This window comes from Carcharodon carcharias, chromosome 4, assembly GCF_017639515.1.
Source record: "Carcharodon carcharias isolate sCarCar2 chromosome 4, sCarCar2.pri, whole genome shotgun sequence".
Classification (NCBI taxonomy): domain Eukaryota; kingdom Metazoa; phylum Chordata; class Chondrichthyes; order Lamniformes; family Lamnidae; genus Carcharodon; species Carcharodon carcharias.
The window spans coordinates 3,396,277-3,412,798 of NC_054470.1; the positions used below are offsets into that span (position 1 = coordinate 3,396,277).

Genomic DNA, 16,522 nt, shown 5'->3' on the forward strand with positions numbered 1-16,522 from the left:
GTGGCCTGGTAGGCCTGCCTTGTTGCTTTGAACTTAACTGGGAGAAAGACTGGAAAAGAGTATGTTGCTAGGTGATGGGAGGACAAGGAAGGGAGGAAGGGCTCAAAGCACTAAGGGTCTATAAAGGAGCAATTCTCTTGCCTCAACTTCATCGAGAATCAATGCTTGAAAGGTCTTCACTAAAGAGGTTGTATTGAAATCTGCCAACAGCTCCCTTCCTAACAGCATCATGGGTGTAGCTACACCACATGGACTGCAGTAGTTCAAGAAGGTAACTCAGCACCACCACCTCAAGGGCAATAAGGGATGGGCAATAAATGCTGGCCAAACCAGCAATGCCACATGGCGTAAAAGAATATAAAAAAAATTAATCTCTATGTAGGGCAAAGACAGCAGCTCTCAACTTGTATGCGTCTGGCTCCTTGCAGACTGCAGATGGAGAGACAAGCAACAGTTTGCAGTATAGTGTTGAGGAAGTTTCTCCACATGAAGGTAATTTCATTGCATTCCATCTTACTAAAGAGAAGCTGGCGGCGCAAGCATGATGGTTTGCATGGATTGCAGGCTTCCCCATGTTGCAGGGTGCCATTGACTGGTGCACATTCTTTTTATTCATTCATGATGTCAATGTCGCTGGCAAGGCCAGCATTTATTATCCATCCCTAATTTCAGAATGCAGTTGAGCCTTTGCCTTGAACCACGCAGTTCATGTTATGTAGGTACATCTACAGTGCTGTTAGGGAGGGAGCTCCCAGTGTCAGTGAAGAAATAGTGATATATTTCCAAGTCAGCATGGCGTGTGGCTTGGAGGGGAACTTGCAGGTGGTGGTGTTCCCATGCATTTGCAGCCCTTGTCCTTCTAGGTGAGTTGAGGTTATGGGTTTAGAAGGTGCTGTCAAAGGAACCTTGGCGAGTTGCTGCAGTGCATTTTGTATACACCACAGCCATTGTGTGCCAGTGGTGGAGGGAGTGAATGATTATAGCCGAGGATTCAAGAATGATTAGCTGTAATGTTAGTGGGAAATATATTTCCAGTGCACCTCGTGAGTAGAAGGAGTATATAGAGGGACAAGAAATGGAGGACCAGGTACAGGAAGGCTACAACATAAATATCCTCTTTCTGCCTGGACTTTACATGATGAAATAATTGGAGTGATACCAGTAACATCAACCATACCTCCCCGTTCACCAACAGTCCCACATTCTTTGCCTCTCCTTCGTTGCTGATCATCACATTGCCCTCTTTCTGATAATGCAAAAATAAACACACTCAGAAAATTCACATTCCAATCTAAATTTATAATTTCAGCCATGACCATGCATACAAAATAAATTAACCACATTTGTGTGTTCCCTTAGTGCCCACCCTCTCCTTGTGTGCCAATGAGGGGCTTCACCAGTGGCTGCAGCATGGGCAATGGACGGCTGCTGACCACCAATGGAGGAAACTGCAGATGCTCTGGGCTGCTGCAATTAAACCTGACTGACTGATGAACAATAGCAAGAACACTAGTCATTGACAGGTTGAAGTAAGAACACTCTCCTGAGAGAGGAAAGCAAATTTGTGCTTCATGGAATCACTTTACTGGGGCAGCACCTCAGTAGTCCCAGCAATGTGTGCCCTTGGAACAGTAGTATCCATTCCCGTGGTAGCAAAAGTCCGAGCTATTGCAGCACAAGGAGCTTCCATCAAAAGATCTGAGTGACATGGGGCCTCAGACACGTCGTTGTGGGTTCCACACACACTTTGATGAAGATAATCACCTGTTCAGTTTTTAAAGGATGGGCTCCAGGCTCTGTTCAAAGCGTAAGTTGGTGCTGGACTCCTCCATGCCTCTAGAGCACAGCTTTCTAGCAGGCTTTTCACCGCCACACTGTCCTTATGGAAGCAAAAATCCCACCTTCACACTGAAGACATCATTGTATTGTGTGGCATGGCCACAGTCCTAAATGGGATAGATTCAGAACAGATCTAGTAGCTCAAAGCTGGGCACTCATGAAGTTCTGTGGACCATCAACAGCAAATTCCTCGCTGTCCCATTGCCATCAAGTCAGGGGAGCAACTCATTTCAATTAGGAGTTTAGAAGAGCTACGCCAGGAGCAGTATTAGGCATAGCTAAAAATGAGCCAACTTGATGAAGATACAGCACAGGACCAAATGAATGCTAAACAGTGGAAGCAGGGTTTTATTGATACAATAAAGTGATCCCAAACCAACAGATCAGATCAAGCTCTGCAGTTTTGCAACATCCAGTTGTGAACAAGAGGCCCAACCACTCTCTGTCCCATAGCACCCTCCTCTGTCTGATAACTCCTTCAACTCTACTTGCTTTCTCTAAATAAAAGGTACTGCTTTGGGTACTCCCATGGGTCCTAGCTAAGATTGCTCTTTTGTTGGATTTATGGGACCTTCTTTGTTCAAGCCTTAATCACCTCTTTCTTTTCAGTAAGTTGATGACTATACTCGTGCCATTGCCCTGAACTTGAAAATTTCATTGTTTCTTCCAAATTCCTTTTTGCTCTCAGCTTCACATGGTTCATCTTCGACTGTTCCCTCCCTTGCCCTTCTCTTGACTTTTCTGTCTCCATTTCTGGGGATAAGCTATCGACCAATATTCACTCTAAGTCCTCTGACTCCCACAGCTACCATGACTACACTTCCTTATGCTGTGCTTCCTATAGGGACTTGACGCCATTTTCTCCATCTTTGTCGCATCTTCCATACCAGTGCTTTCGATATGTTTTCCTTTTCCTTCAACCGAGGATCCTCCTCTTTCTCTTCCCCGCCCCCCCGGTTGGCAGGGTCCTCGACTGTGTCAATTCTATTCTCACTCCTCTTCACCCTCCCAGAATCACAATAGCGTTCCAAATACTCACCTCCCACCCTCTGTATTTGCTGATCGTCTGCTACAGTTTCTGCTATCTCAGCGTGATCCTACCACCAAAGACGTTTTCCCTTCCCCTCCCCTGCCTTTTCAGCATTCTGAAGGGCTTGTTCCCTCTGTGATACCCTGGTCCACTCCTCAGTCATCCCAAACAACATCTCCCTTCCCCCACTGCATGTTTCCACGCAAGTACAGGAGATGCAACCTGCCCTTTTATCTCATTTCTTCCTCACTGTTCAAGGTCTTAAACACTCCTTCCAACTAAAGCAACGATTTAGTATATTGTGCTTGCTCTTCATGATGTAGTCTCCTGTACATTGGCTGACCCCGTACATACTGGGTGCTTTGTGGAACATCTCCAATCAGTCTGCAAGCATGACTCTGAGCTTCCAGTTGCCTGTCATTTTAATTCTTCACCTTAGCTTTCTGAACTCAACATTGAGTTCCATTTTAGATCATAACCTCTTCACCCGCGCACATCCCCCCCACACCAACATTTTGTCTCTTTTCCTTCCTCGGTTTGTTGTTTTTCTTTCTCTCATTTGTCTCTTACTTCCTTTACTTTGCACTTAGATGGCAGCTATCCTGCCATTCATACCTCCTAGACACATCATCTGTTTATTTACTTGTCTCATGATGACTCCCTTTAGTCTTGCATCATGAAACCTTCTGTCGTTTAATCTCTCATCTCCACCCAATCATAGACCTTCCCTTTTGTTGCTCTTCCCATCCTCCCCTCTTTCACTTGCTCAAAACCTAATGCATTTCTAACTTTTTCAGTTCTGATAAAAGGTCACAGACTTGCAATGTTGATTCTGTTTCTCTCTCCATAGAACCTGCATGTCCTGCTGAGTATTTCCAGCATTTTTTTTTTAAGAGTAGAAAAGGGCAACCTTGATTCAACTTTTCCCCACAATTGTCTTTTCAGTGTGAACAATCTCATTTAATGCGGGAGCATGAAGAGACTCAGGAAAGGGCAACTCTACGCTATGAAGAACGTATCACTGAACTTCACAGTATAATTGCAGAGTTAAATAAGAAGATTGACAGGCTGCAGGGAACAACAATAAGGTAAAGGAACAACAATGTGAGCTGACATTGAATAGCATGTAAATGTATAGGAGTATTTTTAATTTGTTCTTGGACTGTGGGTGATATTGATAAGGCTGCATTTATTACTCATCCTTCGTTATGCTGCATTTATTACTCATCCTTCGTTATGCTAAGAGATTGCAAGTGGGTTGTTAAAATTCAGGGGGTATGATGCTTTGGAGATAAGAGTTGGGTTTTTTTGAAGGCTGAATCGTGAGATGTTATTAACCCTTTGTTCCAATTTCTCGTTAGCCAGCTTTTTCCTCTGAGACTATACATAGTATTTTGTATCCCTGCGGAGAAGCCATTTTATCTGGCTGATAGGTCTGTGACTTGGATGAGATCTGAACATCATTTGTTTTGAACATGAGACTGAGGAACAGGAATAGGCTAAAAGCAAAATACTGCAGATGCTGGAAATCTGAAACAAAAGCAAAAATTGCTGGAAAAACTCAGCAGGCCGGACAGCATCTGTGGAGAGGAAGGCAGAGTTACCGTTTCGAGTCCGAATGACTCGAAATCAGAACTAAAGAGAAATAGAAATGTGGTGAAATATAAGCTGTTAAGAGGGGGGGGGGGGGAAAGAGGTGGGACAGGTGGAGCTGGCTGGAGGGCCAGTGATAGGTGGAGGCAAAAGGAGAGATTGCCAAAGATGTCATTAACAAAAAGGTCAAAGGGGTGTTGACGGTGGTGATATTAGCTAAAGAATGTGCTACTGGTGACATTAAGGGTAGAAAGCAAAATGAGCAAGTGACAGATGGCCCTAGTGTGGCTGCGGCGGGGGGGAAAGAGTGGGGGGGGGGCGGGAAATCGAAATAGGCTAAAAAGGTGGACATAAAACAATGGATGGAAATAAATTTTAAAAATAGTAATAGAAATAGGTGGGAAAAGAAAAAAAAATATACATTAAAAAAAAAATTAGAAAAAAAGGGGATCAAAAAGGGGGTGAGAATGGAGGAGAGAGTTCATGATCTGAAGTTGTTGAACTCAATGTTAAGTCCGGAAAGCTGTAAAGTGCCTAATTGGAAGATGAGGTGCTGTTCCTCCAGTTTGCGTTGAGCTTCCCTGGAACATTGCAGCAGACCAAGGACAGACATGTGGGCATGAGAGCAGGGTGGTGTGTTGAAATGGCAAGCGACAGGAAGGTTTGGGTTATGTTTGTAGACAGACCGAAGGTGTTCCACAAAGCGGTCATCCAGTCTGCGTTTGGTCTGTTATGTAGAGGAGACCACATTGGGAGTAGCGAATGCAGTAGACTAAATTGAGGGAAGTGCAAGTGAGGTGCGGCTTCACTTGAAAGGAATGTTTGGGCCCTCGGATGGTGAGCTGGGGGGCGGGGGGGGGGGGGGGAAGTAAAGGGGCAGGTGTTGCACCTTCTGCGGTTGCATGGGAAGGTGCCATGGGAGGGGGTTGAGGTGTAGGGGGTGATGGAGGAGTGGACCAGGGTGTCCCGGAAATTGGAAGCGAAATTAATAAATTAATTTATTACTACTAATAAATCAATAAATTAAATTACCTGGAAAAAATTATTAATTTTGCTTCCAATTTCTACCCCACCATCACTTTCACATGGCCCATTACTGACACTTCCCTTCTCTTTCTTGACCTTTGTCTCAATTTCTGGTGATTGACTATCCACCAATATTCATTACAAGCCCACTGACTCCCACAGCTACCTCGACTACAGAACCTCACACCCTGCTTCCTGCAAGGACTCCATCCCATTCTCAGTTTCTTCACCTCTGTCGCATCTGTTCCAATGATGCCGCTTTCCAAAACAGTTCTTCTGACATGTCTTCCTTCTTCCTTAACCGAGGTTTTCCATCCATGGTGGTTGACAGGACCCTCAACCGTGTCCGGCCCATCTCCCGCGTATCAGCCCTCACGCCTTCCTCTCCCTCCCAGAACCATGATAGGGTCCCCCTAGTCCTCACTTATCACCCCACCAGCTTCTGCATTGAAAGGATCAGCCTCCGCCTTTTCCGCCAACTCCAGCATGATGCCACCACCAAACACACTTTCCCTTCCCCTCTGTTGGCATTCCGCAGGGACCATTCCCTCCGGGACATTCTGGTCCACTCCTCCATCACATCACCCCCTACACCTTAACCCCCTCCCATACAAACGCAGAAGGTGCAATACCTGCCCCTTTACTTCCACCCTGCTCACCGTCCAAGGGCCCAAGCACTCTTTTCAAGTGAAGCAGCAACTCACTTGCATTTCCCTCAATTTAGTCTACTGCATTCACTGCTCCCAATGTGGTCTCCTCTACATTGGAGAGACCAAACGCAGACTGGGTGATCACTTTGCGGAACACCTTCGGTCTGTCTGCAAGCATGACTCAGACCTTCCTGTCGTTTGCCATTTCAACACACCACCCTGCTCTCATGCACACATGTCCGTCCTTGGCCTGCTGCAATGTTCCACTGAAGCTTACCGCAAACTGGAGGAGCGGCACCTCATCTTCCAATTCAGCACTTTAAAGCCTTCCAGACTTAACATTGAGTTCAACAACTTCAGATCATGAACCCTCTCTTCCATCCTCACCCCCTCTTTGATCCACTTGTTTCCAATAATACACACACACACACACTATTTGAAAAAATTATTTCCATCCATTGTTTTATCTCCACCTTTTAGCCTATTTCGATCCCCTCTTCCCCCACCCCACCCACACTAGGGCCACCTGTCACTTGCTAATCCCGCTTTCTACCTTTAATGTCACCAGTAGCACATCCTCTCGCTAATGTCATCACCGTCAACACCCCTTTGGCACTCTCTCCTTTGTCTCCACTTATCACTGGCCCTCTATCCAACTCCATCTGTCCCACCTCCCTTAAACAGCTTATATTTTACCACATTTCTATTTCTCTTTGGTTCTGATGAAGAGTCATTCAGACTCGGAAACGTTAACAGGAGTGGGCCATTTGGCACAAAAGTGGGAAATGTTGGAAAAACTCAGCAGGTCTAGCAGATCTGTGGAGAGAGAAACAGAATTAATGTTTCAAGTCTATATGACCCTTTAGAGCCTTCTTCAAGCCATTTAGCCATTTGTGCCCGCCTTGCGATTCAAAAGATCATGGCTGATCTGATTGTGGCCTCAATGCCACAATCCTGCTTACTCCCAATACCCTCTGATTCTCTTGTGAGTCAAGAAACTATCTACCGCGGCCTTAAAAATATTCACTTACCCTGCCCTTCCATTCTCTGCGGAAAAGAGTTTCACAGACTCCCGATTTTCTGAGAGAAAAAGTTTCTCCTCATCTTGGTCTTAAACGGGAGACCCCTTGTTTTTAAACTGTCCTAGTTCTGGTCTCTCCCAAAAGGGGTAACATCCTTTCAGCACCCACTCTGTCAAGCCCCCTCAGGACCTTATATGTTTTAATATGATCATCCTCATTCTTCTAAACTTCAGTGGACACAGGCACAACTTGTCCAACCTTATCTCACAAGATAACCCCTTCTGCCCATTGAATCTTCTCTAAACTGTATCTAATGCAATTATGTCCTTTCTTAAATAAGGTGAAAACTGTACACAGTATTCCAGATGTGATTGCACCAATGCCCTGTGTAGCTTTAGCAAAACATCCCAACTTTTATATTCCATTCTTCTTGCAATAAATGCCAACATTCCATTTGCCCTCCTAATCACATGGTGTATCTACACTTGGTGATTGATGTACCGAGACACCCAGATCCCTCAGTACCACCGATTTCTGCAATCTCTCCATTTAAATAATATGCTGCTTTTCAATTCTTGCCAAAGTGGACATTTTTACATTTTCCCACATTATATTCCATCTGCCAATTTTTCACCCACTCAGTTAACCTATCTCTCCCTTTGCAGACACTTTATACTCTCTTCACAACTTATTTTAGACCATAAGACATAGGAGCAGAAATTAGGCCATTCGGCCCATCGAGTCTGCTCCGACATTCAATCATGGCTGATAAGTTTCTCAACCCCATTCTCCTGCTTTCACCCTGTAACCTTTGATCCCCTTACCAATCAAGAACCTATCTGTCTTAAATACACTCAATGACCTGGTTTCCACAGCCTTCTGTGGCAATGAATTCTACTCTCTGGCTAAAGAAGTTTTTCCTCATCTCTGTTCTAAAAGATCTTCCCTTTACTCTGAGGCTGTGCCCTCGGGTCCTAGTCTCTCCTACGAATGGAAACATCTTCCCCATGTCCACTCTATCTAGGCCTTTCATTATTCCGTAAGTTTCAATCAGATCCCCCCCTCATCCTTCTAAACTCCATCGAGTATAGACCCAGAGTCCTCAAACGTTCCTCATATGTTAAGCCTTTCATTCCTGGGATCATTCTCGTGAACCTCCTCTGGACCCTCTCCAGGGCCAGAACATCCATCCTGAGACACAGGGCCCAAAATTGCTCACAATATTCTAAATGTGGTCTGACCAGAGCCTTATAAAGCCTCAGCAGCACATCCCTGCTTTTATATTCTAGTCCTCTCGAAATAAATGCCAACATTGCATTTGCCTTTCTAGCTATTGACTCAACCTGCAAGTTAACCTTAGGGGAATCCTGGACTAGGACTCCCAAGTCCCTTTGCACTCCAGATTTCTGAATTCTCTTCCCATTTAGAAAATATCTATGCCTCTATTCTTCCTACCAAAGTGCATGCATGACCTCACACTTCCCCATGTTGTATTCTCTCTGCCACTTCTTTGCCCATTCTCCTAACCTGTCCAAATCCTTCTGCAACCTCCCCGCCTCCTCAATACTACCTGTCCCTCCACCTCTCTTTGTATCATCTGCAAACTTAGCCAGAATGCCCTCAGTTCCTTCATCTAGATCATTAATGTATAAAGTGAAAAGTTGTGGTCCCAACACTGACCCCTGCGGAACTCCCCTAGTCACCGGCTGCCATCCTGAGAAGGACCCCCTTATCCCCACTCTCTGCCTCCTGCCAGACAGCCAATCTTCTATCCATGCTAGTACCTTGCCTCTAACACCATGGGCTCTTATCTTACTGAGCAGCCTCCTGTGCGGCACCTTGTCAAAGGCCTTCTGGAAGTCCAAGTAGATAACATCCATTGGCTCCCCTTTGTCTAACCTACTCGTTACCACCTCAAAGAATTCTAACAGATTTGTCAGGCGTGACCTCCCCTTGATGAAACCATGCTGACTTTGCCCAATTTTATTATGCACTTCCAAGTATTCTGAAATCTTGTCCTTAATAATGGATTCTAAAATCTTACCAATGACCGAGGTCAGGCTAATCGGCGTGTAATTTCCTGTCTTTTGCCTCACTCCCTTCTTAAACGGGGGGTTATATTAGCAATTTTCCAGTCCTCTGGGACCCTCCCTGACTCCAGTGATTCCTGAAAGATTAGCACTAACACCTCCACTATCTCTTCAGCTATCTCCTTCAGAAATCTGGGGTGTAATCCATCTGGCCCAGGTGATTTATCCACCTTCAGACCTTTCAGTTTTCCGAGCACCTTCTCCTTGGTAATGGCCACTATACTCACCTTTGCCTCCCGACTCTCTTGAACTTTGGGGATGTTACTCTTGTCTTCCACTGTGAAGACTGACGCAAAGTACCTATTCAGTTCCTCTGCCATTTCTTTGTTCCCCACTACCACTTCTCCAGCGTCATTTTCCAGCGGCCCAATGTCCACTTTTGCCTCTCTCTTACCCTTTATATATCTAAAAAAATCTCTTACAATCTTCTTTTATATTATTGGCTAGTTTATCCTCATATTTAATCCTCTCCCTCCTTATTTCTTTTTTAGTTGTCCTCGGTTGGTTTTTGTAGGCTTCCCAATCCCCTGGTTTCCCACTGCTCTTCGCCGCATTGTCTGCTTTCTCTTTAGCTTTTACGCTGTCCCTGACTTCCCTTGTCAGCCATGGTTGCCTCGTCCTCCCTTTAGTATGCTTCTTCTTCCTCCTAGGGATGAATTTTTGCAGCGTCTCCCAAATTACTCCCAGAAACTCCTACCATTGCTGTTCAACTGTCTTTCCTGCTAGGCTCATCTCCCAGTCAATTCTGGCCAGCTCCTCCCTCATGTCTCTAGTTGCCTTTATTCAACTGTAATACTGTTACATCTGATTCCAGCTTTTTCCTCTCAAATTGCAGGGTAAATTCTATCATATTATGGCCACTTCCTCCTAAGGGTTCCCTCACGTTAAACTCCCTAATCAAATCTGCCTCATTACACATCACTAAATCTAGAATTGCCTGTTCCCTAGTGGGCTCCACCACAAGCTGCTCCAAAAAGCCATCTCGTAGACATTCTATAGATTCCTTTTCTTGGGATCCACTACCAACCTGATTTTCCCAGTCTACCTGCATATTCATACATGATCACTGTAACCTTGCCTTTCTTACACGCCTTTTCAATCTCCTGGTGTATCTCGTGCCCCACATCCTGACTACTGTTCTGAGGCCTGTACATAACTCCCATTATGGATATTTGACCTTTGCGGTTCCTCAACGCTACCCCCACAGATTCTACATCATCTAACCATACGTCATTTCTTGCTATCGATTTAATTTCATTTCTTACTAATAAAGCAACCCCTCCCCCTCTGCCAACCTGCCTATCTTTTCGATAGGATTTATATCCTTGGATATTTACCTCCCTGTCCTGATCCCCTTGCAGCCATGTCTCCATGATGCCCACCACATCATACCTGTCAATTTCAATCTGCGCCACAAGCACATTTACCTTATTTCGTATACTGTGTGCATTCAGATACAACACCTTCAGTCCTGTATTTCCTGTCCCCTTTTTCATTGTCATCCCTTTATCTGATGTGCTTGAAGTTAGATTCCTAGCCCTTTCCAAACACACTGTCCTATTTTGTGTTCTGGAGACTTTAATAGCCTCTCCTGGGCTCTCCTTTCTTTTCAGGTTTTTTCATAATTTTCCATGAAGTTGAATCCACCCCCCTACACACTAACCTGGTTTGTTTCCCATTAGTCATACTTCTTGGAGTTTTACCCTTCCCTTTTCCTGTGGTTTCAAAATCCTTCACTTTGAAACTTCTCCCTCTGTAAAAATGCAGCCTTTATATTAATTGATTTGCATTCCCAGGAATACAATGCCAAAATAGTTTTAAAAAACTTCAAACTCACTTTCCCTGCATTAGTCGAGTCCACTCTGACATCCTAATCTCCTAGCCTCTCTTCAAAGCCTCAGGCTACTAATCTCGCTTTGGCTTTATATTCGCCGTCTGGGAGTACCTTTTCTATACAGATCCATCTGTGGTTGTCCTCAGTCAGGTATTTCAGAATATACCCCAAATTCCTTCCAACTTTCTAACTCTTTCCATTATCAGCTCACTTTCCAATTTATTAGCAGCTACTAGAATCTCACAGTCCTAAGGAGTTCTACTTCTATTGAGATTGTTAGCTTGCTCTCTAGTCCTCCTTGTTAAGCTAGGACCTCTACTCACATTCCTCTCCCTTTCTGGACTGCTACTATATGATAGTTCTCCCGTGCGAACAGAACTCCTTAGGTCCGTGATTTTTTTTCTAGGGTCACGACCACTTTCTGGTCCACTGTTAGAACTCATACCGCACTTTCTGGGTTTTCACATCTTTACCTCGATTTGCCAATCGATAGGTCTCATCTCTTGTCCTTCATCTTGCACGTTTAGCCAATGTTTGTATTTACCAGTGGCCTTTCCTGCTCTCCCTATGATAGTGGCATCCCTCCACACACTGGTCCCCTCTGACATGTATGTTACCTTTGTTCCTACTTTGGTTAGTTGCCCTTCTGGATGAATAGTGCTGTCCTGTACCTCAGTATTACTTTGTTCAAAGTCAGTCAACTCTGTATCTGCCGTTGTCTGTTCCTCATAACTACCCAGTGTACGTGAAGTGCATGGTGCCTCCTCGCGTTCTATGTCCTGTTCAGAACCTGTAAAGGTATAGTCAGTACCAATTAATCGTGAAGAATGTACCCTAACGGTTTGATTGCCATGTTGCACAATTACTACTTTCCCATCACTCCCTATTACCTTGCCAGGTCCTTTCCACTCTTCTTGGCTTTCCCTTTAATACACCATGTCTCCTTGTCTAAACTGTATTCCTGATGGTATTATGTGGTGCAGTAGGGCTCGCTGAATTTTCTGAAACCTCAGCTTTAATGAAAACTTTTCCGTCCACATGCAAAGCATTCAGATGAACAGGAAGTGGAGCTAATGTTAGTCCCTTTTATAGCAGGGGGAAGCACCTGACAACACCGAAGGTAACTTCGAATTTCTTCTGTACCTCCCAACCATTTGCAGAGAGTTCTTTGCATGCACCACCATGCTAGCACCGTTTGCAATTTACAACCTGGTTAATCAGCTAATATTTTATGTAACATGTCATCTATTACTGTAAGGTTTCTTTCGCAAAGATCATTACCAAACAGGTTCTCAGCTGCAGTGTGCATAACTATGATGTTTAAATTTTCGCACATATCTCGAAATTCCTCATTGCCGAATTCCTCACCATTATCTGTAAGGAACTTCATTGATTTTCCTTATCCTGTTCCTACCCGTACCTCCATGACCTTATTGACAATGGTCCTTTTGCCTTTACTATGTATCACACTGGAAACAATAAATCTGGTTGCTATATCTATGAAGTGTAGTAAAAAAATATACCCCTATCCTTGTCCCAAACTTTCAAGTCCATTGCTACTGCATGGTTAAACTCCCTGGGTAATGGTAAGCTCCCAACACATGGTGTCTTGCAATATTTAAAAGGAACATTTCACGCTGAGCAGTGATTTGTTCAATAAGGTCATCTTATCCTTTATTGACCACTCCCGCATCTCGAAGCAGAGTCTGTGGCACCAGGTGTGCAAACTGTCTATGTAATTTTCAAATTATCTTTTTGTCCACCAAATTCTTATTCTCTGCAGTTAACAAAACTTCATAAACTTTTTGATGAGAAATCTCTGGTTTCCTTAGTGGCAAGCAGTAATGGCCTGACCAAGTAAAATGTAGATCCACAATTTTTCCAACCACGACTGTCTATCATTCTTCATACCTAGCGTCTTCTGAGCCTTCTTCACCGCAGATCGACTCAATAGCGATATCTCACCAGAAACCACGTCAGTACTGATAAACAGATTGATCCTTGCTATCTTACAAGGGAGGACCACCCGTTTGTTAATTTATTGCTGTCTCTGAACCTGAAGCAGGTAGAGCTTTCATACTCTTGACCTTCCGCCGGTCTGCTGCATTGAGAGATTCCAGATAGCAGTCAAGCCAATCCATGCCACACACCGTAGAAGTGCAACCACTGTCCAGAACTGCACAGTTGAAGGAATCTACCATCAAGATATTCATCACCTGATTCAAACTCTCAATGATCAATACAATTCCATCATGGCAGTCACCATCATCATTTTCAGTTTCAGATGAATCCACCTCATGGGTCACTTCAAAAACGTGATTTCTTCACTGTGGGCAGCTCACTACAGTGATATTGGGAATCACACCGAAAACATCGATTAACCATTCCCCGTGCGTTTCTTGGGTTTAAATGCCTACAGTCACTGTCCCAGCACACTTTTTGTCCCAACTCTCAAATTAGCTATGGTTATGACAGTTTTCAGACCTCTTGTCATTAACCTCAGCTTTGTATTGGAATGTTCGTCTAATATTTGGTTGTCCTCGAAATTCAGCCACCATTGAATTCTCTATCCTTTGTTTCACAGCATAGTGATTTGCATTTGCTAAGAAAGTGGTAGGGAAAGACTGTTTCCCCAAAAATTTTTTCAGGGCAGCAGCCATTTGATCCAGGAGAGGTTCTTTCCCTGGAATTGAACCCCTGTTAGTACTAAAAGACTATCAACGTGAGAAATGCAAGCACAGTCCAGTAATTTAAATGCCAATACCAATTCTGGAATTTCAAGTTCAAATCTCTATAGTCTCCCGTACCATTTATCAAAATCTATGATATATTCTTCCATGGACTGATCATCTGATTTCCTAAACCTATAAAAGATTGTCCAAGTGTTATACGCTTCCAATAACTCACTCTTTTTGTAAAACTGATCCAGTAATTGTAACAGAAGGTTCAATCCCTCTTCATGATCCAAATCATCCACTTTCCACTCTGAAATTACCTTACTCCTTCTCTTACTTTTGGCTGGTAATGATTACGCCAAAATCATACCTTGCTTCTTCCAGGGTATGGAAGTAACCCAGGTCCACATTTCAACTTAAGCCTTCCATTGGTGATAAGGATCAGAGTCAGAAAAAAATTGGTGGATAGTCAAAGCTTGTGATTTTGTACCGTCCTTCCGCCATTCCGTAACTTAAATTGTCAGCAACAGTATACTTCTTTTCCCTCAGAGGATTGAGACAGAAATCTTCATATATAGCAATCAATCAGCAAAGCTTAAAGTTCATCCTCTGCTACCATGTGACTCACAATAAGAAGTTGTGGTGGAAGAATTAATCCAGGCTGGTCTTTTGGTTCAAGGTGGTTTATTTTCAAGACAACTCCTCAGTGCTACTGACTTCCAAGTAGCTTCTAAACAAAGTGTTTGAGCTGTATCTTTTTATTCTATTTAGATGGGATAATCAATGCCTATCACCTGTTTAACTAGCAATTGGTTTTAATAAGGTGATTGCCATATTAACAATGGTGACCCCCAGGATTTTGGGAGTGAGGTATTCTGTGATAGTAATGCCATTGAATGTTAAGGGCAGATGGTTGGATTCTGTCTTGTTGGAGATGGTCATTGCTGGATCCTTGTGTCGTGCAAATGTTACTTGCCACTTAATCCACTCAAGCCTGAATGTTGTCCAGGTCTTGCTGCATACGGGCACGGACTGCTTCGCTATCTGAGGAATCGTGAATGATGCTTGAACGTTATGCAATCATCAGTGAGTATCCCCCACCTCTGACCTTATGATAGAGGGAAGGCCATTGATGAAATTGCTGAAGATGGTTCAGCCTAGGACACTACCCTGAGCAACTCCTGCAGTGATGTCCTCAAACTGAGGTGATTGACCTCCAGCAACCATAACCATCTCCCTTTGTGCTGGGTATGACTCCAACCATTGGAGGGTTTTCTACTGACTCCCAGTGACTCCAGTTTTGTTATGGCTCCTTGATGCCACACTCGGTCAGATGCTGCCTTGATGTCAAGGGCAGTCACTCTCACCTACTCTTGAGTCCGGCAGTATTGTCTACGTTTGGACTAAGGCTGTTACGAGATCAGGAGTTGAGTGGACCTGGTTGAACCCAAACTGAACATTAGTGATTAGGTTATTTCCGAGTAAGTGCTGCTTGATAGTGCTGTTGAAGACCCCCTCCATCACTTTTCCAATGATAAGAGTAGACTGGACAGGACGGTAATTGGCTGGGTTGGATTTGTCCTGCTTTTTGTGGAAAAGACAAACCTGGGAGGATTTCCTTATTGCTGGGTAGATGCCAGTGTTGTAGATGGAATGGAACAGTTTGGCTAAGGGTGCAATTAGTTCTGGAGCGGAACTCTTAAGTTCGACTGCTGGAATATTGTTCGGGCCATAGCCTTTGCAGAATCTAGCGCCTTAGGTTATTTCCTGATATCCTACATGGGGACCTTGAGGAGGGTGAGATGGATCATCCACTTGGCACTTCTGGCTGAAGATTGTAGCAAGTGCAACAGTCTTTTCCCTTGCATTGATATGCTGGGCTCCCCCATCATTGAGGGTGGAGATATTTGTGGAACAACCCCCTCCAGTTAGTTGCTTAATTGCCCACCACCATTCACGACTGGGTATGGTAGGACACAGAGCTTAGGTCTGGGATGTGGGATTGCTTAGCTCTGCCTTTTTAAAAATTAATTCACGGGATGTGGGCTTTGCTGGCTGGGCCAGCATTTATTGCCTATCCCTGGTTTCCCTTGAGAAGGTGGTGGTGAGCTGCCTCCTTGAACCGCTGCAGTCCATGTGGTGTAGGTACACCCACAGTGTTGTTAGGAAGGGAGTTCCAGGATTTTGACTCAGCGACAGTGAAGGAATGGCGATATATTTCCAAGTCAGGATGGTGAGTGACTTGGAGGGGAACTTCCAGGTGGTGGTGTTCCCATCTCTCTGCTGCCCTTGTCCTTCTAGATGGTCGTGGTCGTGGGTTTGGAAGATGCTGTTGAAGGTGCCTGAGTGAATTTCTGCGATGCATCTTGTAGATGATACACACTGCTGCTACTGTGCGTCGGTGGTGGAGGGAGTGAATGTTTATGGATGTGCCAATCAAGCGGGCTGCTTTGTCCTGGACAGTGTCAAGCTTCTTGAGTGTTGTGGGAGTTACACTCATCTAGGCAAGTGGGGAGTACTCCATCACACTTCTGATTTGTGCCTTGTACATGGTGGACAGGCTTTGGGAAGTCAGGAGGTGAGTTACTCGTTGCACGATTCCTAGCCTCTGACCTGCCCTTGTAGACACAGTATTTATATAGCTAGTTCAGTTCAATTTCTGGTTAATGGTAACCCCCAGAATGTTGATAGTGGGGATTCAGTGATGGTGATGCCACTGAATGTCAAGGGATGATAGTTAGGTTTTCTCTTGTTGGTGATGAT

At 44.4% G+C, this 16,522-nt stretch overlaps 1 protein-coding gene across 2 annotated transcripts in view; it reads left to right on the top strand.

The window, feature by feature from the left end:
• The window catches only part of mcc (MCC regulator of WNT signaling pathway), a 248,698-nt gene that overhangs the window by 143,217 nt on the left and 88,959 nt on the right, over positions 1-16,522 (top strand). For both annotated transcript variants that reach the window (XM_041186138.1, XM_041186139.1), the window contains one exon: positions 3,815-3,957. In XM_041186138.1, the coding sequence (XP_041042072.1) occupies positions 3,815-3,957 (143 nt within the window). The remainder of the gene's footprint in view (positions 1-3,814; positions 3,958-16,522) is intronic.